Source organism: Acinonyx jubatus, chromosome D4, assembly GCF_027475565.1.
Source record: "Acinonyx jubatus isolate Ajub_Pintada_27869175 chromosome D4, VMU_Ajub_asm_v1.0, whole genome shotgun sequence".
NCBI lineage: Eukaryota > Metazoa > Chordata > Mammalia > Carnivora > Felidae > Acinonyx > Acinonyx jubatus.
The window spans coordinates 30493593-30520736 of record NC_069391.1 but is presented as its reverse complement, the minus strand read 5'-3'; the positions used below and the strand labels follow the sequence as shown (position 1 = coordinate 30520736).

General features: G+C 41.7%; 1 protein-coding gene across 1 annotated transcript; it reads left to right on the top strand.

Moving 5' to 3' along the window:
• Positions 1-163: 163 nt before the first annotated feature.
• Positions 164-27144, top strand: RNF20 (ring finger protein 20). Its single transcript, XM_015068989.3, has 20 exons — positions 164-317; positions 1382-1536; positions 6523-6690; positions 6813-6960; positions 7110-7292; positions 10941-11059; positions 13895-14041; positions 14435-14512; positions 14706-14825; positions 15930-16109; positions 17029-17164; positions 17488-17609; positions 17728-18098; positions 19305-19422; positions 19990-20139; positions 23319-23531; positions 24373-24498; positions 24653-24793; positions 25470-25571; positions 26033-27144. The coding sequence occupies exons 2-20, from the start codon at positions 1408-1410 to the stop codon at positions 26207-26209; spliced, it is 2928 nt and encodes a 975-aa protein (XP_014924475.1). The 5' UTR covers positions 164-317; positions 1382-1407; the 3' UTR covers positions 26210-27144.

The following is a 27144-nucleotide window of genomic DNA, read 5'->3' as shown; positions in this document are numbered from 1 at the left end:
TCGCCAGCGACAGCGCTGAGGGCCGGGGGCCGGGGACTGGAGAGAGTGGTGTACACCCGGAGGTCCCAGTCGCCTCGCGTTGCTACAGACGCTATTCTTACTTCCGGGCGCTCGGCGCCCTCGCGGTGCGTCACTTCCGCCCGGCCGGGTCGAAGCGACATCCTCTTTCCTTTCTTCCTTTACCTGGCCCCGCCCCCCGGAAGCTTCTATGGGTCCTCGCCTGCGGGTCAGGGGTGAGAAGTAGTGCTGCAGAACGGACCCTGGTGAATAACTTCCCTGAGTTCCACTCCCCGGCGGCGCGAGTTGCAAGAACCTAGGTGAGATCTCGGCTAACGGCGCTGCGGGACTGTGCGGGTCCTCGGGAATCTCCGCCGTCTCTGGCTCTGGGGTTTCCCTCTCCTGGGCCTGCAGTTGGGCGCGCGGGAAGCTGGGGTACTTGTCTTGCTCCTTAGTCTCCTCTCTCTCTAGGTGAGGTCCGACTCAGGTTACTGCCACCGATACCCTTTCTCCTGGAGTGTGAATTGGAAGCAGAGTAGCGTGTACTCTTGGTGATGGCAGGGCTGCTTTCTAAAGTAGCAAAGTGCCTTAGCGTTCATCTCTCCTCCGTTGAGCTCTGAAACCCTTGGAAGCAGTTTAGGTAGACAGAATATTTGTTTGCCTCCACTGTACATAGGAGGAAACTGAGGCTCTTGGAGAATTCCTTGAGGGCAACACAAGGCTCCCTAAGAGGTAGAATTGTGATTCACACTGAGATCTAGGTTCTGTAGCGTTGCACAAAATCACGAGGAGAACATTTGGAAATAGGAGAGAAACTAAATATGAAAAAGAGAGCTAGTATTTGAGTTCTTCGTGTCAGGCATTATGGTAAGTTCTTTCTAGACGTATTAATTCTTTAAGAGGCACAGTAATTCCTGGTTTAGGAAATTGGGTCTCAGAGATGATACATAACTTATTCAATATTAATGATTTAGCGGATATTTCCCAAGTGTCTTTCAGCTCTGTGATTTTTTTCCAGCACAATAGAATTAGGTCCTGTCCTGATCAAACTATTTTTCTGATTCTGGCATTTCAGGAAGTGAAATTTCTGGCATTTTCCCTGGTCTCTTCGTCCTTTGCCCATTGTCTTATTTGTTAGTATTCTGTTTAGAAATTGGTAGTTGTGTAAATTCAGCCCTGACTCTTACTCTACAATTTACTTTTTTCTTTCCAAGAGGAGCTTGGGGATTGTATTGCTTGGTATGAAATGAATGGATTTAGGTTTAAAAAGGCTGGCTGGAAAATTGCTAGGTTTTACATTATAGATGGTCTCTTTATTGTTACTCTTTTTGTATATCTTACCTAAGTTTCTGTTGGTTGGTTTGTTTGTTTTCCCCCTCTCCAGGAAAACTGCTGTCATCTGGCGCCAAGATGTCCGGAATTGGAAATAAAAGAGCAGCTGGAGAGCCTGGCACATCCATGCCTCCGGAGAAGAAGACAGCTGTTGAAGATTCAGGGACCACAGTGGAGACAATTAAGCTCGGGGGTGTCTCTTCAACGGTATGTGGAAACAGGGCTTTGAGAGTGTGCTGCTTTTTTCTGAGTTGCAACCTGAAAGTAAGAACTTATGGAAGCTTTCTGGAAGGCATTTTATGGAAGAGAAAACTTACGGAAGAGAAATTTATGGAAGAGAGGGAAATAAAAGAGCCAGAAGTAGGTGACGTGCTGTGGTGGTCAGTTCTGAAAAGAGATATATTAACATTTGATGTTTATTTTCGGAGGTGTGCTTTTAATCTCTGGAGAGTGTGGTGCTTGATACAAATTGATTATATGCATTTATCAGCGGGAAAACTGTACATTCATTCTTCATTCACTGAAAAGTTCGGTGCTAGTTACTAAGAGGCAGTGTAGCAAAATCACTGAAAGGTGGTGAAGGATAGGAGTCTGAGGCCAGACTACCTGGAATTGACTCAGCTTCACCACTTCCTAGCTGCATGGCCTTTTGTTATCCTCCCTGTGCCTCTTCTCCATGTCTGTAAATGTAATTCTAGTGCCCACCTATAGGGTTGTTGAGAGGATAAAATGAAAGAGTCTCTGTTAAGAGTTAAAACATTACCTCTACTTTAGTAAGTACTCTATATATGAGCTATTAATAATTATTGGGCTAGATATTATGAATATAACGGTGAATAAAGTAAGACACTGTCCTTGCTCTTAGGGAGTTGACTGTTTCATTAGATTGTTATACATTAGAAGCTTATAGTAATGTTATATGTCCATTAGACATCAGAAGCTCACTGTAATAGGTTTGGATCTAGATCAGGAGTCTATTCTGGAACTCAGCGGTGGGGGTATGGTGTTAAAATGCTTTGCATTTGCATAGCTTATAAAACCACATCTTACTTTTTTGAATTCAGGCTCAGGATAGAGAGAATAATGGGAACATTCAGAGTAAATTGTTGAAGTGTCATTTCTGAGTCTGTCAGCGATTCAGGTACTCCATACTGCTGCCAAGAGGTGATTTTGTCTAAGCACTGTCTCACATCATGCATCCCAAGGACATTTGTTAATTCAATAAATATAAGTATTTGTTGTGCATCTGATTTGCCAGACGCTACACGTTACCCTGAGGACAGCTGTTGGACTTCAGTTTGTAAAGTGGCACAGACCAGAGAACAGAGTGTTCTAGTATTTGAGTGGGATATGTGCTGTTCATAGGGATAAATAGCCACATGCTCCAAGGGAAGCTGAGAGGATACATCCTAGTTTGGACTTTATCCACAAGGCATTGAGGAGTCATTGGAAGGTCTTAAGTGGGAGAGTAACATGCTCTGACTTAGCTTGGAGAACAGATTGTAGAGGAGCAAGGGCTAGAAGTTCAGTTAGCAGAATTGTTCCCTTGTTGCTTCTCCCTCTTCTTCCCATTTCATCTCTCTAAGTGTGGGGAACTGGGGCTTGTCTCCACTGATTCCTGACCCAGTTGGTTGAAGGTTGCCCTTAAAGGCAATAACTCTTCCTCTGCACTTCAAGGTTGCCGTAGTGAGCCAGCTGAGATTGTGTGGAACAAAAAATGAAGACTCCAGGTGTGCTTTAAGTCGGAACACTGGTGGTGCTAAGGGAGCTGTCCACCAAGGCTGTGCTGAAATCTGGCAGGCTGACAGGACATGACATGAGACACAAAAGTGTCCACTATAGAAGGCTGTTGCAGTCATTTTGCTGAGGGATCATGGTGCCTTGGGTCACTGTAGTGTAGAGGTAGTGTTGACAGGATTTACTGATGGATTGGATGAAGTTTATGAGATCCCAGAATTTTGGAAGTACAGACTGTTCACATACTGAGCTAGGAAGTAGTATGAGAGAAGCATAGTTTTTGGGAGGCTGCGGAGGATGAATTAGGAGTTTGATTTTGGACATGCAAGTTTGGGATACTTAATAGACCTCTGAGTGGGTAGGTGGTTGGATACAGTCATCTGTAGTCTAGGGAGAGGTCTGGGCTAAAGCATTTGGGAGTCATCATTTTGTAGGACGTATGTATGTGTGTATTTTCATGTTTATGTATTTTTGAGAGAGAGAGACAACATGAGTGGGGAAGGGGCAGAGAGCGAGAGGGAGACACAGAATCCAAAGCAGGCCCCAGACTCCGAAGTGTCAGTACAGAGCCTGATGCGGGGCTCACAAGCCATGAGATCATGACCTGAGCTGAAATCGGATGCTTAACTGACTGAGCCACCCAGGCACCCCATGTAGGAGGTATTTAAATCCATGAGACTAGAGGCTCTAGGCTCTGAAAGCAGAGCCCTGGAACACTGATTTTCATGTCAGGGAGATGAGAAGAGACTAACCAAAGAGACAGAAAATGAAGTAGGAGGAGAACAAGAGAGTGAGGGCCCAGAAGCCAAATGAAGAAAAGTATTTCAGGAGGGAGTTACTCAGGTGCTGCTGATGGCTTGAGTAAGGGGAGCACTGGGTAAAGGGAGGACTGAGTCATTAGGTTTAGCAGTAGAAGGTTCTCAGGAGCCTCAGTGAGAATCTTGTTTGTGGAGTGATGGTGCTAGAAGCCTGAATGCAGTGAGCTTAAGAGAATAGGAGAGGAGAGGAATTAGGGAAAAGGGGATAGAGCCAATGATTTGCAGGAGTGTTGATAGAAAGCAAGACAAAGAAATGGGGCATTAGTTAGAGGGAAATGTGGGATTGAGGGAAGCTTGTTTTGATTTTAAAATAGGAGCTATTAGAGCATGTTGATTGAAATGATTTGGTAGAGTGGATTAAGCTGATGGGGTAGCAGAGGTTGCTGGTGAGATTTCCACCAGTAGGGGAGAGAGCATGTGATATAATGCACAAGAAGAGGGCTGGCCTTCACTAGGAGCAGGGGCAGTTGATCCGTAGCAACAAAGAGGAAGGCAAAGAGTTCAGATGTAGGTAGGTTGGTAGCTGCAGTTGTGGGAGATAGATGTGGACATTCTCTTCTGATTGCTTCTATTTTTTTTTCAGTGAAATCAGAAGCGCCTCATCTGAGAGTGAGGATGGGGGAGGAAGTGTTGAAGGTTTGAAGAGACAGGAGAAGGTATGAAGTAGTCATCTTGAAGAGGGAACGGACTAGAAAGATAGAGTATTGTTGCACTGAGGACTTACTTGACTCTGTGATCATGAGTTTAAAGTCAGCCCAGGCAGCATGGTGCTTTGTTTTCTATTCATGTTCAGCTGCATGGATGTGGGCCTGGAGTAGTGGAGAGTTGGATGTTACCAGGGGTGAGGTTTTTCCTAGGCAAGGGTGAGGAAGGAGGTTATGGAAGACATGATATTGACTGATTGTGGAATTCAATGCCAATAAAGAAGGGAGTGAGGAAGTGAGAGGAGTGAAGGACAGGAAAGTTATGGGGCAATGGATTGTAGATCCTGGGGGAGGTGAAGAATTGTGGGAGTCAGGAAACTAGAGAGCATGAGCTGGAAAAGTAGGTGGTCATTGTGGAGAAATGGAGTTTACAGAGAGCATACACATACAGATCAGGCTAAGAATAACTGGGAGTTTGGTGGCCAAGGGAGGTAGAAGACAAGATCATTGGAGGAGAGGAGGTCAGTGACTTGATTTGAGATACAGGAAGGATCATCTATATGGGAATTGGAAATCAGTGAGGACTAGGACAGCAGTAACATTGGAGAGTGATAATTAGCTAGGTGCTAAATCTTCAGGAAACGTGGGGAAGTGACCTGGGCATTTCTAGACAAGTGCAGCAAGGCAGGGTGGCAGGTGGGGCAGACCAGTGGCACGAGCTGCAGAGCTAGGAGGTTTTAGGGAGGAAGGTGGGATAATGGGCTGAAAGTGGCAGTGGAGAGCAAGGGGGTACCTACCTGCCTCTAGGCCCAGAGTGATACTGGAGAAACTGCAGGGAAACAGTATTCTCATCCCGCTATCAGAGCAAGAAGGGGAAAGGAGTGCTCAGTGAAGAGATCGAGGATTTCATTTATTAATAGTATTAATGAACTGGTACAGTTGGGAAACTGATGACTCTTTGGGCGTGTCAAGCATATTTTAATCAAAATACAAGAGAAAATAAAAGCAAAACAAGAAATTGGTGTTCTCATAAACGGTTCTTACTTTTTGAAATACTCATTAATTCCTAGGTAAGATAAAAATGTAATCCTCTCCAATCCTGTTTCTTTGCCTGGGGTCCTCCCCCACCCTCCGCCACCCCCACCTCCAGACCCCAACTTGTCCTATGGAAGGAGCTAGGGAGAGAAATTAAAGATCCTGAGAGGGGTGTGGAATTATTGACGGAGTTCTATTTTTGCGGAAACAGAAGAGCATGGGATCCTGAGCGCAAGTTGAGGTCAGGGTGTGGAAGATAGTGGAGATAAGGGACCAACGAGGAAAATGGAGAGAATTTAAAATTCTGGGAGATCCAGATGAAAACTGGTATATGGGGATAAGGACATGAGGTACTTGGAAAGATAGGGTTTCATTTGAGGAATTTAAGATCTCAGTTGTGGCACAGTTCCGGATAATGACAGAAGTCCAAGATGCGGCTTTTGAAATGGGTGGCTGAAGCACAGGGAGTGAGATAACCACCAGAGTTAAGGGATTCAGAATGCAGCCTGGATGCTGGAGGATTAGATGGTTTGTCTGCATGTTTACATGTCCGTGTGTGTATTGTCACTGGACATAGTGGCAGGGACTGGGACAGAGAACGGCCCAGGTGCCAAGGTCTTGAATGAGCGAGGGGCAGTGCTGAGGAGATAGATGGCAGTGTTGATCCGGGCAGAAGGTGGTCTAGCTGGACAGTGGAGCCTCACAGTACTTTGTGGATATCCATGTGAAGAGAACAATGAGGTGGGTGAGGTCCAAGTTCTAGCATATTAGTATCATTCTTCCTTCCCATCGTCATCATAGACTCTTTATTTCTTCTGTTCCTACTTCTTACCCAATTACTTGTTGTAAGATTTAAGAAATGAATAGCTTTGGTCAGAGGAAATATGACCTGGTAGAGTTTAACAGCTGGTTTGCCTAATTTCTTTGTGGAGACTAATAAGATTGGTTTCGTGGGGCAGGAGGAGCTAGACATTCGAACACTGCAAACCAAAAATCGCAAGCTGGCAGAGATGCTGGATCAACGGCAGGCCATTGAAGATGAACTCCGTGAGCACATTGAAAAACTGGAACGAAGACAGGCCACTGATGATGCCTCGCTGCTGATTGTCAACCGGTACTGGAGTCAGGTAGCTACTTCTTGTTTGTTTACTCAGGTTTTCTTTTGAGCATTTTAGTTCTCCTTTGCATTCTCTTCACTTCCAAAGTTGTGCTCTTCTGTTTTCTCATGACTGTACCTCCCCTTCTTCAGTTTGATGAAAACATCCGTATCATCCTTAAACGTTATGATCTGGAGCAAGGTTTGGGAGATCTCCTCACAGAAAGAAAAGCCCTTGTCGTGCCGGAACCAGAACCAGACTCTGATAGCAATCAGGAACGGAAAGATGACCGAGAGAGAGGCGAGTGTTTGTGGTGGATTCTACCACTGCATGCTCTGGGGTTTTAAAGTAGATCTTGGCTTTCAGGCTTTCCATTTGAGGAAAAAAGGATTTTGATACTTCCACTTCTATAATGCTGACGGCTGCTTTTTTCCCCCCTGTATCCTCAGGGGAAGGGCAAGAGCCAGCTTTCTCTTTCCTTGCTACCTTGGCCAGCAGTTCCAGTGAAGAAATGGAATCTCAGCTGCAGGAGCGAGTGGAGTCCTCCCGCCGAGCTGTGTCCCAGATTGTGACGGTCTATGATAAATTACAGGAAAAAGTAGAGCTCCTGTCGCGGAAGCTAAACAGCGGAGGTGAGGCAAGAATCAGGAGACTGGGAACAGGGTGGGAGGAATAAGAGCTCAACTTTGCATGCTCTTTTGTAGTTTGCAAACTTATGTATTTAATTTTAATTAAATTCTTTGGAATCTAATCTCCAGTATTACCAGTAATACCAGTAATGCCATTGCTGTGGCAAGTTAGTATTTTACAAGTGTTTCATATTTTGAGCCGTGTGATAGTCCTGTAAGAAGCTGAGGAAAGCTTCATTCTGATACTTTCTATTAATAAAACACTTAAAAGCAGAATTAACTTGATTTATTTAAGGAGTAGCTCTGTTTCTGGCTATTGATTTATAACTGATAGTAATTTAGTTTAAATATTTTAAATATTGGTAATTATATTTAAAAAATTTTTGTTTTAGATATTGAATTAAAAAAAATTTTTTTAATGTTTGTTTATTTTTGAGAGAGAGAGAGGGAGAGAGTCAGAGTGTAAATGGGGGAGAGGCAGAGAGAGAGGGAGACACAGAATCTGAAGCAGGCTCCAGGTTCCGAGCTGTCCGCACAGAGTCTGATGTGGAGCTCGAACGCATGAACTGTGAGATCATGACCTGAGCTGAAGTCGGATGCTTAACCAACTGAGTTACCCAGGCGCCCCTAGATAGTGAACTTTCACTTCAAAGAGTCAGTTTTAATACATTCTTTTTGTTGGTTTTTTTTCTGTTATCTCTAATATTTTCAAAAAGAGTTGGCTTAGGTTTTAGAGTTGTTAGATGATCTGTGTTTAAAAAGAAAAAGAATATTGTTGGAAAAGGGTCCATTTGAAATAATTATGTTACTAGTCAGTGTTAATGCAGAGACTTGTACAGTACAGTAAAGTATTTGTGTAGCTAGGTTGCATCTTCTTAAGTGCCCTGATTTTACATTTTCAGTAATAATCTTGGTCTAGTTGTAATACCTTAATTTATCTGATTATTTTGCTTTATTTTATTTCCTTTTTTTAATGTTTATTTTTGAGAGAGAGACAGAGCATGCAAGTGGGGGAGGGGAAGAGAGAGAGTGAGAGGGAGAATCCCAAGCATATCCCACACTGCCAGTGTGGAGCCCAACATGGGGCTCAAACTCATGAACCGTGAGATCATGATCTGAGCTGAAATTAAGAGCCTGATGCTTAACTGACTGAGACACCCAGGCACTTCTAATTCACTGATTATTATTAAGGTGTTTATTGTTTCATTTCTGAAAGTAATGTGTTGAATGTAGTGGATGCTGAGCGATTGGGCAGGCAAATAAGAATCTTATTACATTGTAATTTTTAAGGACACTTGGGCTAAGTTATCAACAATTAAAAGAGGAGGCATGTAAAAGACTTGTGAAAATTTGGGAAAGGGATTCTTTTACTTTCCCATAAGTCTGTGTATGTATTATGTATTTTATTATTTGGGTAACAGTTTTAGAATACACAAATCAGAAATTATAGAAGTCTTCCTATCTCCCTTCTCAAAGGTAACCATTGTAAACAATGTGGTTCATGTCCTCCCAGACTTTTGTATTCATATATTCCATCTACTTTTGGGTTCCCAGCTAGACTTTGTCTCTCGGTGCAGTGCTTTGGCTTACTCTTCTTTGTTTCTCCAGTGTCTGTCTGGCACTGTATCTGGTATTAGTTACATACCTAATGTAAACTGAGCTCGGTGCTAGTTTTTTCTCCCTTGGCTGTAGTTGAGTAGTTGGATGGTATGATTGAATCCTAATAATAGGTCACACCGGTAAACCATATATATATGCATGATGGTGCATACCATATGCGTGTTACATGCAGATAATATGCCATATGGAGAGCTTATGCCAGTGTTAAACTTGACTTTGTGAATGAATGTCAAGTAAAATAATTGCTGTATTTAAAAAGGAACTAAAATGAGTAGTATATTAAGCAGTACTTTAAAATTATTTTTGTTGGCATGCATTTTAAGGTAGAGTTTAAGTTAAAAAATAAAAACATTAATTGTAAGTGGGCTGCCTGGGTGGCTCAGTTGGTTAAGCATCCAACTCCTGGGTTTGGCTCAGGTCATGATCTAACAGTTCTTGAGTTCGAGTCTTGCATCGGGATTCACACTGGTGGTAGAGAGCCTGCTTAGGATTCTCTCTCCCTCTCTCTCTCTCTGCCCCTCCCTTGCTCATGCTCTGTCTCTCTCAAAATAAATTTTTAAAAAACATTAATTATAAATTACAAATTACTGAGCTATTTATAGTATAAAAAGTAAATGCCATTGATAAGCTGAACTTTCTAAGGATAAAGATCCATAAAGTATGAATGAATTGTAGCATGAACTATACCTTTTTGTCAGTTCATTTCTCCCCATGTTTATTTTATCCTTGATTCAAAGGAATTGCAATTGTGAGCTTGTTAATTCAGTAAGTGTTTATCTAGCTCTTACTGTATTCTAGGCCTTGTTCTAAGTATGTTAGGATATCAAGAGGAGTAAATTTCAGCCTCTAGTTCTTAACTTCGGTTATGAATCAGTTCACTTTGAGAGCTTTTGGAGCATACTTTTTTTTTTGGCCCTGCCCATGGGTATTCTTATTTACTATGTGTGGGATGGATGGGCCCTAGTGAAGTGTCTAATCTTCAAAGTTCCCAAAATCATTATGGGGCGCCTGGGTGGCTCAGTCAGTTAAGCGTCCAACTTCGGCTCGGGTCACGATCTCGCGGTCCGTGAGTTCGAGCCCTGCGTCGGGCTCTGGGCTGATGGCTCAGAGCCTGGAGCCTGCTTCCGATTCTGTGTCTCCCTCTCTCTCTACTCCTCCCCCGTTCATGCTCTGTCTCTGTCTCAAAAATAAACGTTAAAAAACAAACAAACAAAAAATTAAAGTTCCACAGGTGATTCTACAAGCAGTCTTGGTTGAGAACCACAAAAACCACCACATGACCAGCCTGTTCTGGATGGTGTTTCTGAGTGATGCCAAGGGGTAGGGAGTAGGAGAAAGCACAATTTTTCCTCCTGTTAACTGTCTCCAAACATGTTAATTGGTATAATAAGTTCTATAAATTTATCTACTTTTCTTTGTAAATTGTAGTGTACCTTTTGGCTTTTGAGCTTTAGGAGTGCCCCTAGCATAGTATTCCAGAACATGATAAGTAATTCTAGGCTCTTATCTTTATTCTTCATGATTCTATAGGTACTCATTTGAACAAGGAAATTGCTACTTTCTGCCCCCCTTCTTCCTCCCAACAGAGATGCTTCATGTTGGTGTTCACTAATAGGAATTTGTGATAGCCTTAGGAGATAGAATTTTATGGCTGTTAAGTCTGACACTGATTACAGATACCTCTATCTTGTCTACAATTTTAAAATGCAGTTTTTTTAGTGATTGTGTCTTATCTGAATAGAGTTACAGAATCCCTCCATTTCTTCTCTCAATACATTTGACTTTACAGAAAGGATGGGAGTTAGGTGATCTTGGCTCTGTGTCATCCTCTACTGAAGCACAGCTTTGGCTCATTTCCTTAAACAAGTCATCTAACCTCTGGGTTCTTAGTCATGTAAAGATAATAAAAACCAGCCTACTTCTTAAAGGTTTTCGGGAAAATGAGGGAGCGTGTTCATATTTTGGTGGGATGCATAGTTTTAAAATTGGACACTATAGATGCTAAACTAAAGGGCAGTTCTTTTCCTTCAGATAATCTGATAGTGGAGGAAGCGGTGCAGGAGCTGAATTCCTTCCTTGCTCAAGAGAATATGAGGCTACAGGAATTGACAGACCTCCTTCAGGAGAAGCATCGCACCATGTCTCAGGAGGTACTTGACCAGAAAGGACAGATGGTAGTTTCTAGTGGCCTGTGGCACACATTAACTCGGAATTTTGAATGCTTCAAAGGTTCATCTGACTCTAGAAAGCCTATTTTTATATTGAAGAGCATGAAGGGCAGGCCAAAGCAACCAGTTCTGAGAAATCAAGAGGAAAGATTAAGGGGAGAAAATAATTGAATACTTCTTGGTTGTGCCTCTGTTAAACAGATACTACAGTGTTCGTTTTTAAGAAGAAATACCATCATATGAGGTTTTGTGAAACAATGCGCCAAATTCCCAAATAACGAATTACCCCAAATAAAAAAGATCATGTGCAATGTTACTGAGGAATGGGTTGGTAGAAATTCATCTGAGAATGGACAGTACGAACTACTATATTGATGGTATCCTGGGAGCTTGAGAAATGTGGATTTTCCAGCCAAACTTGGATACGCATAGTGCCACGACCAAACTGTGTCAAGATTTGGGTATTTATTTGTGTGTGTGTGTGCGCGTGTGCATACACCCACACACACACACACACACACACAGTGATTGAGGTAAAGTGATAAAAGGCCTTAAAAGATTTTTCTGCCAGTCCTGATTATCATTTTGGTTTAGTTCAAAGGATATTCTGCTGAAATTTGACTACTTTAGTTTGACCACCCAATTCTTTGGCTTATTGGTAGGTTAGTGGTTACCATCTCCTTAGTGACTAGCACTTAAGCACTTGATGAAGTATTATCTCTGATGGTCAGACAACTCCTATCTTGCTCTTAAGGGAACAAATTCAAGGAGGTTGGTAACTGTTCTGAGCACACAGACTAAAAGTAATTGAACTGTGATTCGGATGTAGGTCTGTTTTACTTCAGAGCCCATGTTCTTTATTATGCCCTTGTTTTGTAAACTCCATTGCCAGGGTCCATGCTGGCTGCTTGTATGAGAATCGTCTGGGAAGTTTATCGATACGTGTAGATCCTCATCAGCCTTCAAAAGGGTTAGAGTATAGCAGTGCTTATAAATTAGATTGGAGTGTAGTGGAGAAATAGAATAACTTTCTGTCATGTTTAAGGTATAAACTAGGTACAACCAAAACGAGAAGGTCCACCTCTTCTGGCCCTTTACCAATCTCGTTTAGCATTACTAAGCTGGAGAGAGACAGTGCTTTGCTCAACTGAGCTGATGTCCACAGTGGCTCTTGTGGCTGGCTGCTATTACCTGCCAGCTGGGTGGGAGCCCACCTTAGGCTCTTCACTGGAATATCTGCATGTTGCCTCTCCCACGTGGCAGTTTCAGGGTAGTGGGTCTTCTTACATGGCAGCTGTCTTCTTCCAGAGAATGAATGTCCCAAGAACATAAAGCAGAACCTGCATGGCCTTTCAGATGTAGCCTCTGCATCATTTTCATTGGGTCACTAAAGTTGACCCAGATTCACGGGGAGGAGACAGTGCCACCACCTCTTGATGGGAGGAATATCAAAGATTTTGGGGGATATATTTTTCAACCAGTACAAAGGTTATGTGTAGATTAATGCGAGCATGTGATAGCATTGTAATTAAAGTATTAAATAGCGTTAGCTGTGGGAATGCAAGCTGGTGCAGCCACTCTGGAAAACAGTATGAAGATTCCTCAAAAAACTAAAAATAGAACTACCCTATGACCCAGCAATTGCACTGCTAGGTATTTATCCAGGGGATACAGGTGTACTCTTTCGAAGGGACACATGCACCCCCAATGTTTATAGCAGCACTATCAACAATAGCCAAAGTATGGAAAGAGCCCAAATGTCCATCAATGGGTGAATGGATAAAGATGTGGGGTGTGTGTGTGTGTATATATATATATATATATATATACACAATGCAGTATTGCTCGGCAATCAAAAAGAATGAAATCTTGCCATTTGCAACTACGTGGATGGAACTGGAGGGTATTATGCTAAGCGAAATTAGAGAAAGACAAATATATGACTTCACTCATATGAGAACTTAGAGACAAAACAGATGAACATAAGGGAAGGGAAACAAAAATAATATAAAAACAGGGATGGGGACGAAGCATAAGAGACTCATAAATATGGAGAACAAACAGGGTTACTGGAGGGGTTGGGGAGGGGGGATGGGCTAGATGGGTAGGGGCATTAAGGAATCTACTCCTGAAATCATTGTTGCACTATATGCTAACTAATTTGGATGTAAATTAAAAAAATAAAATTAATAAAAAAAAATAGCATTAGCTGGTGCAAAGTTGCCCAAATAAAGAAAAACAGGTTTTTGTATCTTTAGAGTGTCTGGTTCAAGATTTCCCTGGGGTCAGCTTAAAAAAGAGAATGGACATTTTCCTTTCATTCCCTTGGGTTTATCATTTGTGGGAATGTGGAAAGGGAAAGTTGGGAGCAAAGATAGCTGTCTACTGAATATATATTTGAATTTTTATCTCTGAAAATATTTGGTAAAATCAAAGAAGTTACTATTTGCTTCTTCAAAGATAACACCTTTTCTGATGGTTTGTGGTCTATAGAAGGAACTGGTGCTTCTCAGAAATAGAAAAATTGTTGCATCCCAAGTGGTCTTTCCCTTATGAGAGTGAGAGTTCTCAGAGACCTTTACAGTCTTCATGATTGTAACTGACCCAGAACGGTTAAAGGAATCTGTGATTTCATTTTTATACTCATGCATTGGAAAGAGGGTAAAGCATCATCTATTTCAGTTTTATCTATAATGATCCATAAGCAGGGGTTAATTTTGTGAGATTTGGGATGTCCAGTAGTGATGTAAGGCATTCTTTTCCTAACTTGGTCTTTTTTTGGCTTTATTTTTCTGAATGCCTGTCTTTGGGATGTAGTTCTCCAAGTTGCAGAGTAAAGTGGAGACAGCTGAGTCACGAGTTTCTGTCCTGGAGTCCATGATCGATGACCTGCAGTGGGATATTGACAAAATCCGAAAGAGGGAACAGCGACTCAACCGACACTTAGCAGAAGTCCTAGAACGGGCAAGTGCTCTTTCAGTCGTAGTTTAGAGACTAGAATCATTTTTAAGGAGTACTGAGAAAGGACGGACTTCGGGGTACCTGGGTGGCTCAGTTGGCTAAGTGTCCGACTTCAGCTCAGGTCATGATCTCACATCTTGTGGGTCCGAGCCCTGCGTCGGGCTTTGTGCTGACAGCTCAGGTCCTGGAGCCTGCTTCGGCTTCTGTATCTGTCTCCCTCTGCGCCTCCCCTGCTTGTACTCTGTCTCTCTCAAAAATGAATGTTAAAAAAAAAAAAAAGGGTTGATGGACTTGGGTAGTAGTACCTGGGGACACAACGGACTCTTCTGAAAGTGCTTTGGTTATCAGACTAAAATCTTAAGGTCTCTCACTAAAGAATCTTTGTCCTTCCTATAGGTGAATTCGAAAGGTTATAAGGTCTATGGAGCGGGGAGCAGTCTCTATGGTGGCACAATCACTATCAATGCCCGGAAGGTAAAATCAATGACTCACTCAGGTCACATTTCCTACCTAGTGTCAGGTGTTGTGCGAGGTACTTAGGGGTTTACAAGAGGCAATGGGGTTTTGCTAGAAGAATGGATCAGTGAAGGTGGAAGCTTAGGAATGGGAATGATTTAAAAATTCTTTCTTTTTTATGCTTATTTTGTGATTTTCCTCTTTTCTCCAGTTTGAGGAAATGAATGCAGAGCTTGAGGAGAACAAAGAGTTGGCTCAGAACCGTCACTGTGAGCTGGAGAAACTTCAGCAAGACTTTGAGGAGGTCACTACACAAAATGAAAAGCTGAAGGTAGGAGATGCGTCTCTGAAAGGCAGTACCATGAAACATTTTGCTGGTCAACTCACATATGTACTGGTGAGCTCTCATAATTTATGAGGGAAGAGGAAGATGTAAGTTTTGTTGGTGGGTCTACTTACTTACTTACTATTTGGGCCCCCCCCCCCCCCCCCCCCGCCTTGCTCTGCAAAGGATTTCAAGCAACTTCCAAAGATCTATAGACTGAATCAAAGTGCTCTAACTTAGGAATTGTTGAGAAAAATGAGGAGTAGGGTAAACTAAGGTGATGATCCAAAATGGAGTTTACAAAATGGGGCTTGTATACAAGATATATGCAAGGAGCATGTACATACTGTAGTAGGGTAGGCTGCTCACGTGTTAGGAATTGCCAAATGTGGGTCATACTGTTTGCCTGTGCAATTTCTAGCCGCCAGAGCAGAGAAATGATCAGTGACCGATTCTGTTGGTTTTTGAACATGCCTGTTAAAATTTTCTGTCCCCGGGTTCTTGGGGAAAGAAAGCGAATTCTAAGAGTCTTCCTACCCCTCTTTCAGTCATAGCCACGTGTCTTTTACAGTTTGATTTGTTTCTAGGTAAATATATGAATAAAGATGTTTGAAGTGAAAAAACAAAAAAAAAAACCTGACTTAAATTAATTGAAGTGTTTGGGTAATTCAAGCAAACGATTGCTTAAGAGAAGCCTAACTATTTTTGATACAATGTCAAAATATATCTCTCAGAGACTGTTAATACAGAGAACAAGTTAATGACAGAAATCCTCAATTATGTGTTAAAAACAAACATCCTGGTTTTCTGTGTCTCTACATCTGACAGATTTCAGAGAGCTCTTCTAGTGTCCTTGGGTATAGGCTGACACACAGTGTAAAACACATATCAATTAAAACAATTCTTGGGTGGAGACTAGAGGTCCCTGGTGTTACCTCCTGGATAATTTGATGGCAGATTTTACAGAACTAGAAGAGTGGAGATATAATCCAGAATCTTCATAAAGCTTGTCTCAGTCGCACAGGACATCACTATAAGGTTTTGTTTCCTGTCTCGTGTGTGGGGCACAGACGCTAGATTGTGCTTCTGACTTGTCTTCGGGCCCCTCAGGTGGAATTGCGGAGTGCGGTGGAAGAGGCAGTTAAGGAAACTCCGGAATACCGCTGTATGCAGTCACAGTTCTCCGTCCTGTACAACGAGAGCCTACAGTTGAAAGCGCACTTGGACGAGGCCCGGACCCTGCTGCATGGCACCAGGGGGACCCACCAGCGCCAAGTTGAGCTCATCGAGGTAGCAGCCCAGCTTTGTCTTTTGCGCATCAGCTTTCCTGCCTCATAAATTTTATAATTTTTCCCCCTTGCAAGCAATTACTGCTCCTCCAGCCAACATGTATAGACAGGCCATAGGTCTTTACTCTGCTAGATGGTGGGCATCCTGCCGTGAGAGATCATACAGCCTGGTGGGGAGAGTATAGTCCATTAGAATGCAGGTACAACAGAGGCATGGCCAGGAGAGGCAGTGATTAAGGAGACAGAGCATCTCATTTGACTGTGGAGACTTCCTGATTCCACTTGCCAAAGTGAAGTGTGAATCTTAAGTTTGCTGATAGAAAAAAATAGGAGAAGGGCATTTCCAGCAGTGAAAAGAGCAGATTTAAAAATAGTGTAGAATGGCTAGAGCCTTTTGTGCATGGGAGAGAGAAGTGGGTGGAAGCTGCCTCACTTTACAAGCCCTTATAGCATGTGAGGGCCAACGTACAAGCCGTTATGACATGCAAGGGCAAATGTGAATGCTTTATTTTAAGGCAGCTTATTCATGTGTTCGCTTCTGTATCTTCCACAGTCGTTAAGGTAATGTTAGTAGTAGTTGGTCTTTTACTCTATGTCTGCCAAAAGAATCGAATTTAATATGTCTTACCTTACATATGTTTATGTACTGTTTTATTGTTTAGTACTCCAAGTAAATGACTACGTTCTCAGAGTGAGGAGGCATGTCCTTTGTTTTTTTAATATCCTGCCAGTCTGCAAATCAGTCTTTGTAGCTGCCTGGTGCTTGTTAAATATAGACTGAATTGGAACTTTTCAGAGTAATCCCTTCTAGTAGATCCTTTTCTACTTCTTAGATCGGTCAATTAAGAAACCTAGTAACAGGATGTGATGTCTTCACATTTTGATAAGAATTTTTGATTGGGTCCTTTTTCTGGGTGTAGCGAGATGAGGTTAGTCTTCATAAGAAGCTGAGGACCGAAGTGATCCAGCTGGAAGATACTCTGGCCCAGGTCCGCAAGGAGTATGAAATGCTGAGGATAGAGTTTGAGCAGACCCTTGCTGCCAACGAACAAGCAGGTACAATTATTCTCGCTCCATCCTGCGGTTTGCTGCAAGTGCCTTCCTTCAAAAACACAATGTGGTTACCTGGATTTGTTGGTATGAATGGAGCTTGGGTGTCCCAAAGAACCTTAAATCAAATCACTGTAATTCATTTTGGCTCACAGCCTGGGTGTTTGTTTTTTAAGATTGGCCAGTTTTGTTTTCCTCTTCTGAGAAGGAATCTTGCTTTTGGTAATTTTCCCAGTTTCTCAGAGGTCCCTGATGGGTACTGCGCTTTCTATCCTTGTGCCTTTTTCCTTATCAGAGTTCTTCCTAACATTGCTGTTGCTGTATCTAAGGCCCCATAAACCGGGAGATGCGTCACCTCATCAGTAGCCTCCAGAATCACAATCACCAGCTGAAAGGGGAGGTCCTAAGGTATAAGCGGAAGTTGAGAGAAGCCCAGTCTGACCTGAACAAGGTAACCAGGAAGTGCAGAATGAGTGTGATTTGCTGTTGAGTTTGGAGAGCTGGTTTTGAGTGAGGAGAGGAGTGTGGCTGCCACAGGTGATGTGCTGCTTTCTGCCTCTGTCCTTCAGACGCGCCTGCGTAGCGGCAGTGCCCTCCTGCAGTCTCAGTCTAGTACTGAAGACCCGAAGGACGAGCCCACGGAGCTGAAGCAAGATCCTGAGGACTTACCTGCCCAGTCCTCTGCATCGAAGGCATCTCAGGAGGAAGTCAACGAAATTAAGTCCAAACGGGATGAGGAAGAGCGAGAACGAGAAAGGAGGGAGAAAGAGAGGGAGCGAGAAAGAGAGCGGGAGAAGGAAAAGGAGAGAGAACGAGAGAAGCAGAAACTAAAAGAGTCAGAAAAAGAAAGAGACTCTGCTAAGGACAAAGAGAAAGGGAAACATGATGATGGAAGGAAAAAGGAAGCAGAAGTTATCAAACAATTGAAGATTGAACTCAAGTAAGAACAGAATTTAAAGTATCTGTTTCTGACTCAGAAGCTAAGGTTAGGACATCACGCATGAAATGTTGGGTTGATGGCCTGGCTTACAGATCATTGTAATATTTTGGGTGTAACTAAATGCACAGTTAATTATGATCTCAGTTCTTGATTAAGTGTACAGCCCAGATGGCTTGCATGGGCTACCGTGTAGTCTGGTTCAGTGGTCGGGTCTCCGTAAACGCTGCAGCGGTAGCCTCATTCTTCATGATTCCAAATTAAGGGGCAGTGTGTCATGACTTAAGTAATACTCATGAGAATTATTGAAACTAATTACTGGCAGCTTGCCGGCATGAATTTTAATTTAAATTATACTGGGTTGAGTTTGTATCACTGTAACTTGAGCAATATTGATCTGTTTGCCTGGCAGTTAGCTGGTTTGTGTATGTATCAGGTCATTTAAGAGATTTCTTAGGTTTACTCCTGCAGGCATTGAAATGGTAAGACGAACCTTGTGGTTAATGAAACACCCAACGTAATGTCACATACTGCTCCTTCTCTTCCTGCATAACCAATACTTTCTCTGGTAGATCTGGTTATTTCTTGCCTCCCAATGGTTGTGGTTGTGTCTTTATTGATACTTGGATTTGAATGACAACTGTGCTCAAAACATTTGAACTTCTTTGGTATATAAAAGTATAGGTAAGAGGCCTGATAATTTAGTAAGAGATGGAAGTTTCAGCCTTCAGCTGATGGCTAATCACTCCACTATCAAATCTAGTTTTCTCCCCTTTTTTTTCTTCCTTCCTCTTAATTGCTTTAAGGCAGATATTTTTTTTTCAAGTGTGGTATCGGAATCACCTGGATGACTTCTTTAAAATATGTTCCTGGACCCCATCACAGACCCACTGAATCTCAGTTTCTAAGAGTGGGGCACCAGAATTTTGCCTATTTAATTAGGGCCACGGCATGTATTTTATAACTTTATGTTGGAGAACGTGGTGTGAAGGGAGAAATGACTCCATTATCCAGCTTGCTTTTCTGTAGTTTCTGAGTGTATCCACAAGTCTCCTGACGGTCTGTGTGAAAGTTTTATCTTTTAGATCTGTGACATAAGGTGTACATAGAACTGTTGTAAAATATTTTGCTCAAATCAAAATTCCCTTGCTCTGATGTCCTTTGTTTTCTCATTGCACCATCCCCCTCCCTCTATCACCCTCATCATAGGAAGGCACAGGAGAGCCAAAAGGAGATGAAACTATTGCTAGATATGTACCGCTCTGCCCCAAAGGAACAGAGAGACAAAGTTCAGCTAATGGCAGCTGAGAAGAAGTCTAAGGCAGAGGTAATCTAGTCTGCCATTACCTGTCATTCTGGTTAAAATCTTCATTTGTGGGATTTTCCTTCACATTTCTGAAGGATATAGGTTTCTTTCTTCATCTTTAAAGTTAGTGTTTAAAACTCAGGATTTTCTTCCCTTTCAGGGACCATCTAAAATAAAATAGATTTCTGTACTCTTCACTAGGTGGTAAGGTATATCAGAATTTCTGGGAATAGGAGTAACCTTTTCAGACCTTTTTAGTACCTCTTTCCCATATAAATCATTGTTACGGTGAGTCTCTTTTCTGGTTATTTTTGGGAAGAGTGTCTTATTCTCTTAAAATTTGGGGGCCTTAAAAACAAATGGTGAGAGCCACCATCCCGAAGGAAGGTGCACGTGCGCTCCTCACCAGCGGTGCGTGTACAAGTGTGTGAAGTGTGATGGGTGCACTAGGATACCCTTTGTCTCTTTTCCCGGTTTGGCCAAGGTTTTCCCGGTTTGGGGCCCTCCATCTGTGCACAGGATTAACTGAACTTTGACATTGTATCATAGCCTCTTCTTTTTGTGTGTGCGATTCCTTACTTTCTCTAGTTGGAAGACCTGAGGCAAAGACTCCGGGATCTAGAGGATAAGGAGAAAAAGGAGAATAAGAAAATGGCTGATGAGGATGCCTTGAGGAAGATCCGGGCAGTGGAGGAGCAGATAGAGTACCTGCAGAAGAAGCTGGCCATGGCCAAGCAGGTGGGTGCACTCTCTTGAGTTAGTTAGGTTTTTCAGTAAATGTTGCTTGACAGCTAAGTTATTGACAGTGAAATTTGCGCTTTCATTCTAGTCTTTTCTTTCTGTGAATGTCTTTTACCCTACACATATGTTTGTTTTTACATTGAAGTCTTTCATTCTTCAGTTATTTTGTTTTACATATTTGTGAGGCAGGAAATTTCCTGTTATTTTCAAATGGATAGCCAGTTGTTCAGACATGGTTTATTGGGGCATCTGTCCTTCCTCTGCTGATCTGGAATCAGGGATATAGTGAGTGTTAATGAAAAAATATATATATAAATTTTTATATGCATTATGATTACAAATATCTGAAACTAAGAAAAACATGCCCCCAAATAGGTTATAAATAAGTAACCAGTATGTTAACTGTGGTTGTCCTCTGGGCCCTAGAACTGGAGAGACTTTTCCCCTACTCACCATGAACGTATATTTAAGTCTCAGGGAATTATATTAACTTTGAGGAATAAAGATAACCAAAGATGGAAAAATGTATGTTCACTGTGAGGAACAGCTTCACTGTTTCTAAGAAAGAGCAAAATGACAAAGTGAAGTGGTTTTAGTGGTGACTTGATTAAGTACCTTGAGAAGATGAACTTTATTAGAACATATATGCATTACAAAATTTTTGTAATGTTTATTTTTGAGAGAGAGAGAGAGAGAGAGAGAGTGAATGTGAGTGGGGGAGGGGCAGAGAGAGAGGGACAGAGGATCCAAAGTGGGCTCTGCTCTGACAGCAGAGCCCGACATGGGGCTCAAACCCACGAACCGTGAGATCATGACCTGAGCTGAAGTTGGATGCTCAATTGACTGAGCCACCCAGGTGCCTCCCCATATGCATTCTATAAAAAGTGGGGTTTTGGCTTTTCATAAATCTGTTGATTGCCAATTTGTCTCCATTGCTCTTTTTTAAGAAAAAAACTATCAGGAAATTGTACTGCTATAGGTTCTAGTACAAGTGGAGAGGCATACTGTGTTTTATATAGAATACCTTATCTTAAAAATGTTAATCGTGCCTAAGTTAATGTGTAAATTTAATATCCCAATAAAAATACTAAATTTTTGGTTTTGTTTCAGTATTTTTGGTTTTATTTTGGTACTAGACAGATTATATATATGTTTATGTTTATTATTATTTTTTAAATAGTGATTTAAAACTGGAAAAGTAAACAAGAAAGGTTAGGAAAAGCAGTGGGGTTGATGGGTGGCAGTTCCTATCTCTATCAGATGTAAAAATATGAAGTTTCAGTAGATAAAGTACCTTGAGACTAATAGACTGTTGGAACTGAATAGACAGTCCAGAAATAGACCAGAGTAACATGGCTATTTCATAAAAATGTGCCAAAGATACAGTTTTAAGTCAGTGGGGGGAAAAGAAAGACTACTAAATGTGGCAGGGCAGAAAGAAGCAAAATAATACTGGGAAAAAGTTGGATATATACTTGAACACTGTATACTGTAGTAATTTCCATATGGATCACAGATAAAATATCAAAGAAATTCATAAGAGTTAAAACAAAACAAATTCCTTTATAAATTTGGAATGGAAGAGACCTTTTTAACTATTAATAAAAGTCAAAAATATGAAAAAAATTGATAATTTTGACTTATGAAAACCCATGAAACTTCTACGTGGCAGAAACCACTATTAACAAAGCCAACAGATACATGATAAACAGAGAAAATAGATTTCTGACTCTTAGCACAAAAGAGCTTATCTTTCTACTGTATAGAAAAGTCTCCAAAAATGATAGAGGAGAAAACCCAACACCCCAGTGGAAGAACAGGCAAAAGATCTGGCTAGTTCAGAGAAAAGAATACAAATAGTTCTTCAACATCTGAAAAGATGTCCAGTCTCATTTATAATAACAAATTAGGGGCACCTCGGTGGCTCAGTCGGTTAAGCGTCTGACTTTGGCTCAGGTCACGATCTCGCGGGTTGTGAGTTCCAGCCCTGTGTCGGGCTCTGTGCTCAGAGCCTGGAGCCTGTTTCAGATTCTGTGTCTCCCTCTCTGCCCCTCCCCCACTCACGCTCTGTCTCCCTCTGTCTCAAAAATAAACATTAAAAAAAAAGTTTTATAATAACAAATGCAAGTGAAAAATATTTTGAGAGACTGTTATTCACCTGTCAGATTGTTATGTGGTACTACTGGAAAGTCTCTGTAGTTAAAATCAATACAGTGGTGGAAAACTATGAGAAAATGTGATGTTTCATCATGAGAGAAGTTCTTGTAACCAACCGCTACTTGATCAGTTTGCTAGATTGTAGTATGTATAGTTTTTGTCTACCTTTTTTTTCTTAAGTTTATGTATTTTGAGAGAGTGAGTGAGCATAAGCTGGGGGGGAGGGGCAGAGAGAGAGAGAGAAAGAGAGAGAGAGAGATGATCCCAAGCAGGCTTCATGTTGTCAACACAGAGCCCGATGCAGGGGTCGATCTCACAAACCATGAGATAAAGACCTGAGCTGAGATCAAGAGCTGGTGGCCCAACCACATGAGCCACCCAGGCACCCCTGAAGATTTTAAGTAATCTCTGCACCCAACGTGGGGCTCAGACTCACAACCCTGACTGAGATCAAGAGTCACACACCATACCAACTGAGACAGCCAGGTGCCCCTAGGTTAATTTATTTAACGAATACTGGGAAAGTTTAGTTTCCAGTGCTCGTTTCTTTGGAGTTAAAAGATTGTATTAACATAAGGGTTCTTTCTCTGTGTTTTATGTATGTATGTATTTATTAGAGAGTTTATTTTTGAGTGGGGGGAGGGGCAGACAGAGGGGTGGGCAGAGGATCCGAGGTGGACTTTGTGCTGACAGTTGAGAGCCCAATGTAGGGCTTGAACTCATGAATTGCAAGATTATGACCTCAGCTGAAGTCAGAAGCTTAACGGACTGAGCCACCCAGGTGCCCCTTATTTATTCAATTTTTTAAAGTTTTTATTTGCTTATTTTGAGAGAGTGTGAGTGGGGGAGGGACAAGGAGAGAGGGAGAGAGAGAATCCCAAAGAGGCTCCATGCTGTCAGTGCACAGCCCAACACAGGGCTCGATCTCAGGACCCTGAGAACGTGACCTGAGCTGAAATCAAGAGTCTGATGCTTAACTGACTGAGCCACCCAGGCACCCCTCTTTCTCCATATTTTAGGAGGAAGAGGCTCTCCTCTCTGAGATGGATGTTACAGGCCAGGCCTTTGAAGACATGCAGGAGCAGAATATCCGTTTAATGCAGCAGTTGCGGGAGAAGGATGATGCAAATTTCAAGCTCATGTCAGAACGTATTAAGTCCAATCAGATCCACAAGTTACTTAAAGAAGAGAAGGAGGAGCTGGCTGACCAGGTTTTGACTCTAAAGACTCAGGTAACTCAGCTTTCCTGAATTCTGTTGAAGTAGGGCACTTTCTACATGCATTAAAGAATGATTATTGTGGCATTTTTTTTTAATAAGAAAAAACCCAACTTAATGTACTTTGTTAGCATTCTGGTAAATAAATTATACATCCCTGCAAAGGAGTACAGTATAGCTGTTAAAACAGATGTGGATCTGCTAATACGGAAAATGTTGTTATTGATGTTTTATTTTCCTTTCCTTTTGTGTTAAAAATGTGTGCATCTTTGTGTGTATGTACTGTGTATTTTATAAATTCTCTGGAAGGCTGTGTGAGGAACTATCACTGGTTACCTGACTACCTCTGGATGTTGGGATGAGGGTTCGTGGGTGTGTGATTTTACTTTTTACCCTTTGGTGTTTATTCTATTTTGTGTGTGAATTTCAAGAGAAAGACTACTTTAGAACTTCTAGCCATTCTGAAAACGATACACCTGGGCTTTTGTTTGAGCTGTAGTTTATGTGGTCTAATATGAATCGCCAGGCATGGAGAGTTAGTATGGCCGAAGGAGATGAATATCTAGAAATGTAATTTCCTTTGTTATTGGCAATTTGGAGAAGAATATTTTCAGTGGTTTCTTAGACTCTTGCTTGAATCATCAACAGCATTTTTTTTGTTTTTTGGTTTTTTGCATGAAAAGTGAAGCTTTTGATTATTGTAGTCTTTCATGCTTTTTGAAGGGTTCATGGGTAAAGACCGTGATGGCTTGAGATTTCTAACAAACTCTTTTCGTAGGCCTAACGGCACCTAGTCAGTTAACTTTTTTTCGTATTTGTTAAAAATCTGATTTTTTTTTTTTTTTTTCCTTCAAAGGTTGATGCTCAGTTACAGGTAGTAAGGAAATTGGAAGAGAAGGAGCATCTGTTACAAAGCAACATTGGCACAGGGGAGAAGGAACTGGGTCTTAGGACTCAAGCCTTAGAGATGAATAAACGCAAGGTATGATTGCTTTACTCTAATCTAAAGTGATGATTGGTCTCAGGAGCAAATAAGTAGGACACTGATGAAATTACAGGTTCACTTTCCTCCTTGGACTGGGTTAATGTTTTGCCTCGCTAGCAATGAAGTGATGTGATTTGTACGTCCTGCCTAGGCGATGGAGGCAGCCCAGCTTGCAGATGACCTCAAAACACAACTGGAATTGGCTCAGAAGAAGCTACATGATTTTCAGGATGAGATTGTGGAGAACAGTGTCACCAAAGAAAAGGACATGTTCAATTTCAAACGAGCCCAGGTAAGAGTGATTATACTTTCTTTACATTTCACCTTTTTAGGTGTTTCCTGAGCTCTGAAATGACCCATGTTATGAAGAGTCATTGGTCTAATGTGTGTTGTTTCCTATTTGATTGTAAGTTCCTTGAGTGAAGAGACCAAGTCTGTTTTCTTCACTGTCATATCCCCAGAGCCTGTCATGGTGGGATGAAATAAATATTTATTAAATGAATGAATTGGTGAATTTGTAAAGTAGCAGTGTATCAAATTAGAGGATTTTTAAATTCTATAATTTTTCTATTTCTGGCATGTCAAATGATTCTAATGATGACTTCCTATCCTTATCCATATATCTGTAATTATTTTAATCCAGTCTACCTTCAGCTTGAAACTAATTACCTTAAAATTGACTTATCAAGTTATTAATTTTTTTTTAGTTCTTAGACTGTATTTTTATGGAACTGAATTGATAATAGGTGCAACTCAGGTTTGCTAATAGATTATGGTTTTGGGCTCTGGAACAAAAGATGATGGTTTTGTGTTCTAGGTTCAGTTCTCTGCATACCTATAAGATAATTGGACATAAAAGGGCAGAAAATCCTTTCTTTCCACAGCAGAAAGTTCAAGTTGAAGCAATTTTCTCTCAAAATTGGCAGGTTTTGGGGAGTGTGTCTAATGGGTATGCTGTCTTACCACAGGAGGACATCTCTAGACTTCGAAGGAAGCTGGAGACCACAAAGAAACCAGACAATGTACCCAAATGTGATGAGATCCTGATGGAGGAGATTAAGGATTACAAGGTTAGGGAAAACTGCCTCAGTGATTTCTCTGTGTTTTGTCCAGGCTTGAAGTGGCCTGCTAATAGAGTGGGAGAATAAATACTGGTCTTTACATGAAGGTAACCAGAGGATGGTTTATTTTATTTATTTATTTTAAAGTTATTTATTTTGAGAGAGAGATTGGGGGGGGGGGGTGCAGAAAGAGGGAGAGGAAGAATCCCAAGCATGCCCTGTGGTGTAAGCACAGAGCCCAACATGGGGCTCAGTCTCATGAACAATGAGATCATGACCTGAGCTGAAATCAAGGGTTGGACACTCAACCAACTGAGCCACCCAGGCGCTCCAAGGATGGTTTACTGTATGTGTGTGGGGAAGTGGCACTCTTGGCAGTGGTTAGTGGGTTTCCTGGTTGGTTGTTTGCTTACGTATGACAGCCATTTAAACTTTTATAGTTGATCAGATTCTGGCTTCTTTTTTTTTAGGCACGCCTGACCTGTCCATGTTGCAACATGCGTAAAAAGGATGCCGTACTTACCAAGTGTTTTCACGTGTTTTGCTTTGAGTGTGTGAAGACACGCTATGACACCCGTCAGCGCAAATGTCCCAAGTGTAACGCTGCATTTGGTGCCAATGATTTCCATCGCATCTACATTGGTTGAGCCAAGCCAAGAGAAGAAGAGGGAATGGCTAGACAGGCACCTATTCAGTAACCATCAAACCTCTACCTCTTCTCACCTTGACTGTCACCTACGGGGCAGTTTATCTGTCAACTACCTTTCCTTCACAGACTTTACGTCCAGGTTCTCCTCCCTAATAGCTACATGACTTCAGGGAAAAGGACTGGTAAAGGCAAGTCTTGGGTTTTAGAATGAATTAGAAACCTCTTATTTGTCTTCCCCACCAGCTTGTTTCTTTCCTGCTTTTAGATTTTTCAGCATTTTCTTCTTCAGGCTTAACTGCATAAATAATCGTGGATTGTTCATTCCTCCTGAAGAAGCAAGTTGGTACTCTTGACATGGAGAAGGGAACAAGAAGAGTGGAGACACATGGCTATTTTGGGGAGTGAGGGCGATCTTTTAGAAATAAGCTATCCATGGGCACAAACATTTCTTGATTTGGGTAGTAAACTTTTTGTAGACTCGGATTATAAAATGGTATAATTGTGCTTTTTCCTGGATGGTTTGAAGCCTTAATGAAATTATGTCCAGGATGATTCAGTTCATTTCCTATTCACTAACAAAGTAACTTGTTAAGGTCAGCTGGTTTCCATGTTGAAGTTATCTAAGTTTTGAGTGTTCTACTCATTGAAAGGTCTTTAAATTTCTTGAGGCCAGAATAATTACAAATGCAATCGCCCCTTTTATCTTATAATGAAATCAAGATTGGAGAGGATGGGGAACAGGACTGAGATGGTGAAGAGATCTTCTGGGTACTCTGGGAACTTGATTACAGGGAGGTCTTGGTGAGCCATGAATTACTCTCATCTGCCTCTCTACAGGGATTCTTATGATCCCTGTTCCCCAGAAGATTCTCTGTAATGTTTCTGTAGGACTTTATACTCCATAAGCTTCAATTAAAGCAGGATTCAATTTGC